General features: G+C 28.6%; 2 protein-coding genes across 5 annotated transcripts in view; one reads left to right on the top strand and one right to left on the bottom strand.

The window, feature by feature from the left end:
• Positions 1-7,300, bottom strand: part of Utx (Utx histone demethylase) — a 201,762-nt gene extending 194,462 nt beyond the window's left edge. Inside the window, exons 1-4 of the mRNA XM_067050104.1 lie at positions 6,912-7,300; positions 6,582-6,648; positions 6,335-6,503; positions 5,683-5,791 (exon numbers count right to left, since the gene is read on the bottom strand). Of these exons, the coding sequence (XP_066906205.1) occupies positions 5,683-5,791; positions 6,335-6,503; positions 6,582-6,648; positions 6,912-6,979 (413 nt within the window). The 5' untranslated portion in view covers positions 6,980-7,300. The remainder of the gene's footprint in view (positions 1-5,682; positions 5,792-6,334; positions 6,504-6,581; positions 6,649-6,911) is intronic.
• Positions 6,101-12,280, top strand: part of Cul4 (cullin 4) — a 22,330-nt gene continuing 16,150 nt past the window's right edge. The window contains exons 1-6 of one of the 4 annotated variants that reach the window (XM_014425612.3): positions 6,101-6,247; positions 6,617-6,672; positions 7,649-7,905; positions 8,899-9,072; positions 11,788-11,977; positions 12,066-12,254. In XM_014425612.3, coding sequence (XP_014281098.1) covers positions 7,770-7,905; positions 8,899-9,072; positions 11,788-11,977; positions 12,066-12,254 — 689 coding nt within the window. In that variant the 5' untranslated portion in view covers positions 6,101-6,247; positions 6,617-6,672; positions 7,649-7,769. Of the gene's footprint in view, positions 6,248-6,616; positions 6,673-7,499; positions 7,906-8,898; positions 9,073-11,787; positions 11,978-12,065; positions 12,255-12,280 lie in introns of those variants that run through there. The other 3 variants (XM_014425613.3, XM_014425609.3, XM_014425610.3) reach the window with 3 other exon arrangements.

Genomic DNA, 12,280 nt, shown 5'->3' with positions numbered 1-12,280 from the left:
TTACAATTTTTTCAAAAAGTAAATATATTTTCGTAATCGACATTTTTATAAAAAAATATCACCAAAAATATTTGATATTAAGAATGAAGATACATAGAATCTTCATAATATTAGTATGAATTTAATGTGAAATTAAAGCTTAGGCAAAATATTTCTCTTGAAAATGGCACATAACCAAAATTATTGAAAAGAAAAATCTGAGAGAAAAAAATATTCAAGTTATAATTATTAAATTGAATTAACTAAATCACTAAATTTTAATTAATATACATATTACGACCGTCTTCCATTTTATATATATTCAAAAACTATAATAGAATACAAATCTAATAATTATAACTTGAACAATTTTTTTAATGTTTATTGTTGTTTGCCGGTTTTAGAATAACCATAGAAACTACTAACCATTCCAATAAGTGATGAAATAAAGTTACTACAATCTGCTTGACAACTCAAGAAAAAGGAATATTTTTAGAGACATTTTACAAAATAAATAACGATTGGACTTTCGTGTAAACACAAAATTTTCCTACAACTTCTATTAAAACCTGTATGCTCCCAAGGAACATTTCGTGTTATTTTAAACAAATTTAATTTTGAATATTTAACTGTTTTTATAAATACATATTTCAGTTCATAATTCCCCTTTTATTTTACATACTTTTGAATATTTCACAATTTTTTTATATATTTTTTTCTTATTAGTGCATATTTTAGTCCATATTACTCTATTCATTTGGTTTTTTTTTTTTTTATCAAAATGAAATTCTTTATAAATTACAAACAAAATTAAATAAAATTAAATTCACAGATAAAAATTAGAGCATAGGTAGTTCTCAATACTTTTTAAGCCTGAGATAAACATGTAATATATAGAAAGTTTACGAGGCGCATTTATTATATTTGTGGACATGCGACGCTCTTTCGGTCACTATAAATCGACTTGGCGACATAATCATTGCTACATATCACCAGCAAATTTAAAGATAAGAATATCGAATTAAAATAGCCATAACAATTAAAAGTATTTTTTTAAGATTTGCTATTGAAAAATTAAAAAGTTGTTCAAGGGTTTTTGTTTATGGGCTTGTTACAAGTTGATTTTTTTTTTATTACATTTATAACGTTTTTATTACTTATTTATAAATACCTATTAATAAACATCATTCCTAATTATAAACAACTTTTTTTGGGGGGATTAGGAATTAATTGTCGTACAGAGCACATTTTATCAAATTCAAAAAAGAATGACAAACTGTTCTTCCAAGTGGAGTTATTTTGTAACAATTGAAAAAGTGCGAAGATTTCACTTAAAATAAAAATTTAACAGGTAAAACCATTTTTCCATTAGTTTAAGTTTAATTAAGTATTAAAAACGCGTTATCTTATAACTCAGGACACTAAATTTTTACGACCGTTGTATTCTTCAAGAGATAATTAAACATGTAAAAAAAGTTCCTTCGATCTTCATAAATGGTATTAACAATTTTCTTGAAAAGGAATACTTTAGCACTTTATTAAAGGTCATCAAAGTCAAAGTGCATTTTAATTTGGTAAATAACTCAAAGCTAATATACATTTTTTTGTTTTGTGAAGGTATATGTAAAATGAGCAAAATAATTAATATTCTCACTGGTACCAGCGTATTACTATCGATAAGTTATCGATAGGATCTGTTAATAGTATTAAGAGCGGAAGCGAATGTTACTGAAGAGGCTTTGTATACGAGAGGAGCTGGAAGCGAGAACATTATCCAAAACTGGGTCAGGGTCTCACTTACTCCGCCCTACATCACTTTCTATATTACCATCTCCATCTCTACTTTATTCCAGTATAATATATTATGAATGTAATAATGATGGCTTACAGAAATACAAGTGAAAATAAAAAAAAATGTATGTAATTTTTTTTACTTCAAAATTATTTGTGTTAGGAAAACAAAAATGAATAAAATGGAAAAAATTAATAAATAAAAACATTTTTTTAATAAAAAAAATTAATTGGGGCAGTTTTGGAAGGAGCCATTTTATTAATAATGATCATGCTTTTCCTCTTATAGCTTAAGGCAGAAAATGTTAGTTCCAGAACAGTAATAATAATTCGAGTAGAATAGCCATTTCCAAAGTCAATTCTAGATGAAAAATGTTTAATAATATAATAGGAGAACATGAGGGCAGGAGCTTTAACTACTGTAAGCTCCTACTCTACTATTACAGTATAAAAATTTTCCTGCTAGAATTGACTAACCTTCCCCCTAACACTTCCGTTTCACCTCGTGTCAGGAAATCAATTAACTCCCGTAAATATATTTTCTTGAGTTGCAGCACCTCGGTAAAGAAGCTTCACTTCAAAAAATATTCATTATTAAATATAAACAGTAATATTACAAGTATCGATAACATAATATGGGAAATATCGAAACGTCCTTCAGCAAGATGATACCATTAACCTAATGCCTCCACAAGAGATTGTCTAATATCCATATAAAAAGTTATCAGCGGAAAAAGAGTGATGCAGAAAAGAAAACAAGCAATATTTACTTGAGCACATTCTCTTCAAAAAACTGGATACTTTACGAAGCATTCAATTTTCCAAATTTAACATAACAATCTTACAGGGAAGGAAAGCTTTGCGGTAAACAATGAGTACTTCAAACTACACTAAACACTCTTACAAACAATATTCGGAACACTTGCTTTTGTAGTTTCAAGCAGCTACAGTAATACCTTTTTGCGCCTGGATGGATTTGGATTTGATCGGCGGTAGTCACGATAATTAACGGAACATTAATGTTTCTTACTTTTAAACCTATTTTTATTTTTTAAACCTTGCCACTCAATTTAATTGCTGGTCTGGTAATATTATACAAATTAATTCAATTCACAATTTAAGAGAACTTTTAAAATTTTTGTATGACAATAAATATTAGGTCGAGAAAAAAAAATATTGTTAACTAATTTTAATCGAAACGTTGGTTAACAATAAATACCATAGTTTTCGTTTACTATTTTGATACCTTTATTGGCCGAAATGTTATACAATTTTATAGGCGGTAACAAAGGACACACACGTTTTTGATGTTGAATTATTTTTTTAAATAAGAAATTGCCAGGTAGACTTTTTTATACAAGCCATTGAATAGATAGAGACAATTTTTTTATTTTCTAAGCTGACAAAAGAAAAGCCAAATTTATCACAGTTTATTTATTTCACTAAGCCCAGGTTCCAGTGCCGGCGACAGTTTTCGCAGCCACTTAAATCGAGTAATTGTGTAAGCTGACATTTGGCTTCAAACTATCAGGATTTGCTTGATTGTTGGTAATACTAACAACTGTCAGTACATGCGCATTGATCTTGAGATCGTGACAGATGTTTTTCACGTGAAAATGGGTCCTTAGCTACCCTCCAAAGAATAGCAGGCCGTTTTTCCACTATTGGCGTGTCATAAGAAAAGGTACAGTTTCGCCACCTACTACGCTAGATAGCGCTGCAGGACCTTAGTTACACATAAACAAAACATTGTTTCCTGATTGATTACGTCTATACAATTTTTTTTTTTCATTTTCGTTATATTAAACATAAGACAAACATAAAACAAAGACATTAATAAGTTGAAAAAGGCCTATTACGGAAGTTTAAGTATGGTGAGTAAAAGAGAAAAAGGAATCTAACAAAGTTACAAGTTTTATATTTTTAATAACTCTGAATTGATTTATTGGGCTGTTATGTATAGAGCATTGAAAAACAAGAATTTTGGAACCCAACATACCTTAGTGAAACGCTCATGTAACAATAAGTAATTTAATGTTTTTAAATAAACAATTGATAAACCACTTCATTTTTGGATTTAATAAATTTATAGTAAAAAAGTTGCTAAAAAAAAATATGAAAAAAGTAAGGATGATATCAGGATATTGCCAAATATAAACTAACTCAGATCAACAAGTGAGCCCACTGAATTAAAAAAATGAGTAAATTTGGGGATTAATTCATATATTATTTGAGAATTTATTTAACCATAATTTTTTATAGATAATTTGGGAATTTATTTATTTAGCTATCCATGAAACCTTCCAGTGAATGAGACTCGATAATGTGAAATCTTGATGACATAGCAAATGAAGAATAATGTGTTTCCTATCTTAAGTTCTAAAAGAAAGAAAACTAGTAAATAAAGAAAATAAACTTAGAACGAAAATAATTTTTCCTTATGTGTTTCAAATGGATAGTGTTGTTTAAAATTGAGTTAAATATATCCACTAATGTACACAAAATTACCCGAACAGTGAGAATACATTTGATATTCGTTTAGTCAATTTTATTTATTTAAATCTACCAAAGAACTCATTATTACTTGTAGGTGTATTGATCATGAGCATTTCTCTTAGAATAAAATTTTTTTGGGATATAGAAAGAAAACAATTTTGGCCTCCTTCCCTACTCCTTACAGCAGCACAATAAATGCTAGCTGAGCACCTAATTCTTTAATTAAAATACCTTATCAGCATAAATAATCCAAGAACATAATTTATAAAATGGAACAGCTTAATTAGACTATAATGCACTAAAACGTGTTTATAAATATTAATTTTGACAAACTAAAACGATTAAAAGGGAATCGCTTTCAGATATGAATTTTTTTTTTCAACTTTTCATATAAATTATTTCCAATCCTATTTAAAAAAAAATGTATTTTTTTAGGAATTAGATAAATTCAACTCATTAATGCAAATTATTTAATATTCAGAATTATTAAATTATATACAGGTTCATTATTACAAACCAAACGATTTAAATGACTCCAATATAACAAGAAGACCCTGAGATGAAGCCATAACGTACAGCTAGCGCTACCTATGAGCAGTTCGTTGGAACTACAACCACGTGGATGGTGAACTTGAGGGCGACGACCCAGACACAATAATAATACATTGCCCTCATTTTCAAGGTGGCCCACTAGGGGTCCCAGTTACCCCCAAACACACATGAATGATTAGAGTAATTTCTTTTTATTGTTGTAATTACAACATAACACAAGAACAACATGAACTCTACCCATAACCTGAAGTAGAGGACTAACCTTCAAGATGGGTTATGAACTATAAGTAACAGTGTCTTCATTTATTCATAATTGTTACTATTATTTGAATCATAATAATAAATAAAAGTGAATTCATAATGAAAGATCATGATAAATAGAGAAAGGCGATTGCTATACTTCATCACCACCATAATTTAAAAACAGGTCTTAGTCCATTAAGCATTCTATTAACATCAACATAAAAGATTCAACATCATGTTCTAACCCCAGTTAAAGTAATTGTACTTTGTGTACCCCTTTAATATACAACTTAGTTTGTAAAAATATGAGTATGTATGGCTAATAACTGTGAATGAAACTAGGGTAAGTGAACTGAAGACAATAACAAAATGAGTAATAATTTAAACTGTATATACTAATTGTATTTAATAAGAAACATATTAATGATATGGACAGTCTAAATATTTTTTTTTATTTATGTAAACATTACAAAAAGATGGACTAAGAACAGAATATTTTAAATTTAATTGATCTTATAGGTGCAAAACAATCAAGCAATTAGCAGCTAAACACAATTTCTGCTTTATGATCTTAATCTTTCCAAATGTTAAAGAAATAACAATAAAACAAAAGTCACTAACCATTGAAAAGCATTGTAGTGGAAATAAACCAATCCCTGTCCGTAGAGAAAACAGGGATCCTTCCAGTGATCCGGCTTCAATTTGAAGAATTTCTGGTAGGCTGACATTGCTATACAAAATACATGAATGGTTAAAATACAAGGAACCAAATTTGGAAAACAACTTACACTACAATAAATAGTAAAAGAAGTAACTTTAAAAGTTAGATAACTTTGTAAACAAACAATATCTATCTCCTTAGAAATGGCAACTTCCACGGAAACATGAAACTTTAATAAAACAAATCATGGAATGATTATACAAATCAATTAATATCGCAACAATTTATTAAATCTAAGCTACAAAAAATTACAAGTTAAGAAAGTCTCAAAGTTATCAAGTCACATGAACACTTAAATGTATATCCATCTAAAATAAAATGCAGCTGTAATGCTATTACATAATAATGTGTAGTGATAATAAACATAATATAAGAAAAAAAAAACCATGAAAATAAAAGAGAAACACCGCAGCTACGCTCAAAATAAATGTATGATCACATTGGACAATAAAGCTTGAAGTAAAGGTAAATAAATTATATTCCTAATCATCTACCAAAATCATGTGATTGATTACAGTTAACTAGTTAAATATAGTAAACAGGAGGGTTTACCTTTAGCATAATCTTCCAGTAAAAGATGAAAGTGGCCAAGTTTACAATATGTTTTAGGGTCAATATTTACACTTTCTTTAATATCACTTGATTCATCTTTACCAAGCTCTTTCTTTCTTTCCTTCTCTTCTTGTGCTTGCATTAGCATGCGTTCCAAGTATTTTACAGCCTACAACACAGAAACGTAGCAATACCCTCAATAATATGCAGATGGGGATGACACAAAGCTTTGTTTAATAACACTTACCTTTAAAACTAAATCTTTCTTTTTGCTTTCTTCAGGTGTATTAAGTTTTAAAAATCCAAACTGCCGACTGCAAAAATGCAATAGGTTCTAGGTGAGTAAATATCTATTATTAAACTGATTACTAGGTGGTATTTTAAATATTTATCCCTTAAATAATAACTCATTCACAAAACATTACACAAATTTTCACAGCACAGTTTTTTTTTAACTATTAACAAGTCTTGTCTTAAAAAAACAAGCCTGTATTTAGACGAAACAATACTTTTATAGAAGTATGACACATCTATGCTTATTATACCTCACCAAATATTATACTTCATCTTTTATTACCTATCAAGCTCAGATAACACCTGAAGTTCTTGGGGGGTTAGATTAATTTCATCCACTTCTTGTGCCATTATTTAACTAAACCATGTCTTATCACCTTGATCTGTTAATCTTTCCGCCCCAAAGCCACTGTTTCAAACGTAAAAAAATTATAAACTTCATCCTTTTTCCGATTGCTAACACGATAACTAACGATACATGTCGTTAGTTAGAAGACATAGATTAACATTAACTTTACGAGACGGCAAGAAGCCGCATACGTTTTATCAATAAACCGCAACGATATACACTATTAAGCATAATCATAATCGGAATGATATTGTGTCCTCAATTCGTATATGACCTCACTAAGTTCATGTCTTGAACATGACAACTTCCCAGTTTCACAACAAACTGTCTTATAAGTGTTTACCATGCTTACTGGCAGATGCCGTTGCTTTCAGTTTAAAATAATTATCGTAAACTATTATTTAATAAATGAAAATTAAATATACTGTGTATCCTTATTTTAAAAATATTGGAATATTTTCTAAAATATTTGATTCCGACGATTTATATGAAGCCTCCTCTTCCTCACGATCTAGAATGCTTGGCAAGCTGTTGTTTTGTGAATGAGCCGATCATAGTGTGTTAGAATAATAATTGTTGTTACTTTTATTCCAATGCATTGATAGGTTGTTAATATTAGTTATTTTATTTATATCCGTGGCTCCGGCCGTGATATGCTATCATATGTCCAGTTTAACTAGAACAAGGGTCCTTGAGACGCAAGGAGAAGATTGTGAAAATACTGTTAAGCGTAAAAGGAACTCGGTGAATACCAGTGAAAAATTTACTAAAAAAACTAAAACAGACGAAAATATGACTGATGCTACCAAGCAAAAAAGAGCCAACTTTTCAGCCTTGACACCTACTGTTAATGGCTTAAACCGAACTCCCAATGTTATTAGTTTAAAACCTGGTGCTGCCAAGAAGCTCACCATCAAAAACCTCAAAGGTTAGTAATCGAAATGATATATTTCTTGCCTCTAAGTCTAACCTTAATTTATGTTAGATGTTACAAATTGGTATTTTGTTAACCAGTTCAGGTCTTGGTTACTCTCATTTCAAGAAATATGATATGATAACAGCCGATTACTGATTTTAAGTAAAATTACTTGGCTTTAAAGTGATTCGAGTTTTACTTAACATCAGTCCAATTTTGTTTTGCAACTATTGAAGCTAAATTCTGTTGGATTATGTTATAACATACTAAAGGAATATGTTTTTGTAACAATCAAAGTCTTGTTCAATATTGCTTATCATTCACCAAAGTGATAAGCAATTTGCCCTAAGATGCCTCTCAATTATTTAATTTTAATAGTAAGCCTGTTGTGTTCTAAATACTGATGCATATTCTATGTATTGAGGATTGATACCTATTACGAATATTACTTTTGTCATTCGATGCAATAGCTATATCTCATTCTTTTCAATACTAGTCATTATTAGTTAATTTATGTTCTCATTCTTGTTTAAGCAAAAGAATATTATGTTATTAATACATAACAGTATTTAGAAGGTAATAACATTGTTAACTTACTCAGCATGCATCTTATCTTTAATTTACTACTTTTTGTTCAATTTAGACAATTATTCATTCTAAACTTGTTATATATTCTCACAAAACATTAAGTGCTATTTTCTAAAGAATAATATAATTTAGATTTATAGTTATGCATAAAATTATGTGCATATCTATGCATTGTCTCTCACTCCTTTTTAATTACTCTTAATAATTTGACTATTTCATTGATTTTATTAGTTTGTAATACTTCCCCAGTTCATCGTTACTTTATACCTTTTGTTACCAAGTTTTTACCAAATTTTTTTATTAATATTAATTACTATATTTGTTTGAACTACATTTTCTTCTATGACATATGAATCATTTTATTTTATTTTTATTGTGTGATAATGTTATTTCATTCAAAATTTTAAAAAATTGCAGAGAAACCTAAACTTCCTGAGAACTACCAAGAGCAAACTTGGGAAAAGTTATCGGAGGCTGTTATCGCAATTCAAACCTCAAGGTCCATTAAATATAGTTTAGAAGATTTGTATCAAGCTGTGCAAAATATGTGTAACCATAATATGGCTTCCACTACTTATGAGAGCCTTAAAGGTAATCCTTAAGTTCTTATTACAGTTTATTTAGTTCTTGATTCTTTGTTGTTTGATTGTTTTGATTCTTTGTGTTGCATACACTTAAAATTTCTTGGAATATATAGTTCTCCCATTATTATTATTAGTTAATTAATTCATTACTATTTTCTTTAACTTTGAATCAACAATGATCTGTTGTTTTCTACCTGTCAATATGAAATTTTATTTATTAAATTGAGGTTCTTATTTAACTATAAGAAAAATAAAAACTTATTTTCTAAAAGACTAGGAGATATAAGCCTTATATAAGGCTTAGGAGATATAACCTAAGCAAGGTACGGCTACAGAATGTATATCTAGAAAATTAACGATGGATTTAAGAATTCCTATGATTACCTCTCCAAATATATTTAATTTAATAAAGGATTATTGCTGAGTTCTAGATGCCAGATAACAGTTTTATGTTTTTACTGAATTCCACTAGTTGTCAACTTTCTTTGTTTTTTGACAGCTGTGAATTTATGTAATGTAAAGTACACAAACAAAGTATTAGTAACATCTTAACTTAAAACTTTACAAAGTAAAGTTGCTGAAGTCGAGTTTGGAAATAAATGATCATTTGTCTAATTTGTTATTTTTAAATTTTGTATTATTTTGACATAAATTTCCTTGCTTTATCTTCTTGTTTTTTCCCTTCAGTGCACTGTTTTAACATTGACCAGTCTTGTAATACATCGCTAATCAATTTAAACAACTTTTTGCTTTAAATTTCAGATCATATTCTTGCCATATTCATATCTATACTTGATAACCTTACACCTATCTTAGAAGTCTCCTGTTTAATGTTTCATCATCAATTATTATCCCTCAGTTTTGCAATTTGTCCTTTTATTTATAAAAAAGAGTAATAGAACTTGATATATTTATAGCATTAAAGAATAATAAAAGCTAAAAATATTCCATATCATAGTGATGGATATTTTCTCTTAAGGTTTCATTCATTAAGGTTATAAATATTAGTGATCTTGAGCTCACTCATTGTCATGGTTTGGATATCTTATATATTTCATGATTGTAACAAAATGCAATATAATATTTTGTATTTATTATATAAATATAAATAAACATTTCACATCTAATGTTTTTACTTATTAAAATGACATGACTTAGGCTTTTAGGTAGAAATACTCATACCCCAAAGAGGTTCTCAAATTTATAAAATAGTATCAGCACATTTTGGGTGCATTAAACCAGTCACATTACTCCGCTCTCATGATCAAGAGGTTATTTTGAGTGTGTACCATGTAATCACGTCTTTTTGTTAATTGAATTGTCTCTTGTATAATATAATATTCAATATTATTCAAGGTGTCCTGATAACTTCTCAGTAATATTGAAGCAGTGTCATGTCAGTTATAATCTTGCTCTCTCATAAGACCTAACTTGTTTCTTTCTTCCGATTATGAATGATTGTGAATTTGATATTAACTTAATTGCTTTGGCTATAACATTCAAGAGGAAGAGAAAGAAGGCATGAAAATAAATTGTTTTTTTATACCATCCAAGACATGTTTCCAATCCACAACTTGTCACTAACCCTTACACATATTGACTATCCTTTGATAATATTGAAAGAACAATAAAAAATTAAACGATATCTGTGAGCTTTTACCATCAACATAAACTATTTAAAATAATATTGGATTCACATTATATGGTATTTTCCTTTGTTGATTGCCAGTTTGATCCTCGCAATGTTGGATATGGAATAGATATAATTATTAAAACAGAAGTTTTTTTGGGAGAGGGAGGGAAGGAGGGGGTAGACCAAGAGAAGAGACCACATTTTCGTGCAGTTCTATCTTTTGTTTCCAGCGAAACCAGTTCAAATTCAGCGAAACCTAAACAGAAATTCGAATCATGAAAAAGACATTCTGTTGATCTTTGTCTTTCATTGCAGTTTTGGGGTTAATACAAGACTTATAAGATTTTCTACATAAAATTGAATTTTATTCCTCATTTGAGTCTAAACTCTGAAATCATAGTTTAAATTTATACAACTTTGTCTGAGATTCATGAAAAAATCAAATATTCTCACAAAATTAACAATTAATATTCTATTAAATGATTCATGTTACAAACTCAATTATTCCTATCACGGCTACTCCTTTTAGTTTAGCCCAGTAATTACTTCAATATGCCGAATATGGTAGCCAAACAAAATCCCTCTGTATTAGGAAGTAAGAAGTTGATGCTCACTGCAAATACAATTTTTGTATAATACCAAATACAGTTTTGGTTGCTAATTATTTTGTTCTTGAATTAAAATAATGGAATTAAAAATTACAATATTAAAGAATTATGAAGTTTGAAAATTATTAGATTAGATGTTTATAGTTTTGTTCTAGACTTTAATATTTGAAGTATTCCTGTCTACATACCGCTGTGCTTAATTCTCTTAAATCGTGTTGTAGTTTTGAGAAGTTCAACATTAACTTTTCATGTATTCATAATCGAAATAACAAAAAGTTAACTTCCATTTAGCTATTCACGTATGGACAAAATTTTAGGTTTTTAATGTATAGTAATGCTAATTTAGTCACAGTATTATTTCAGTTAATCATAAAATTTTGACAAGTATCTATTAGCATAGATTATGTGTATGTGATTAACTTAAATTTTATACCTCTTATATTATTTAATATACTTAAATTTCAATAAACTAATGTTTTAGGTTTAACCGAAAAACATGTAAAAGCTAATATTGATGAATTTACTGGTGATTCGATGGACCGTTTAATTTTTCTCAAGAAAATGAATGATTGTTGGCAATCACACTGCCGACAAATGATAATGATTCGTAGTATATTTTTGTATTTAGATCGTACTTATGTTTTGCAACGTTCATCTGTAAACTCAATTTGGTAAATTATATTTATTGTAATTATTTAATGTTTGTTAACTTTTGTTTGTTTGTTTTATTTTGTATTTATTTCTTCTTTTTGATGATAGGGATATGGGATTAGATTTATTTAGGCACCATATAGTGATGAATAGTTTGGTTCAAACTCGTATCGTAGATGGTCTTCTTATGCTTATTGAAAATGAAAGGCAGGGGGACACTGTCGATAGGACTCTTCTCAAGTCACTGCTTAGAATGTTATCTGACCTTCAAATCTACCGAGATGCTTTTGAGTCCAAGTAAGTTTTTCGTATCTAATATATAT

This window comes from Halyomorpha halys, unplaced genomic scaffold, assembly GCF_000696795.3.
Source record: "Halyomorpha halys isolate HHAL.00 unplaced genomic scaffold, Hhal_1.1 Scaffold524.1, whole genome shotgun sequence".
Taxonomy (NCBI): domain Eukaryota; kingdom Metazoa; phylum Arthropoda; class Insecta; order Hemiptera; family Pentatomidae; genus Halyomorpha; species Halyomorpha halys.
The sequence above is the reverse complement of the archived record's forward strand: the minus strand, read 5'-3'. Positions and strand labels throughout refer to the sequence as shown.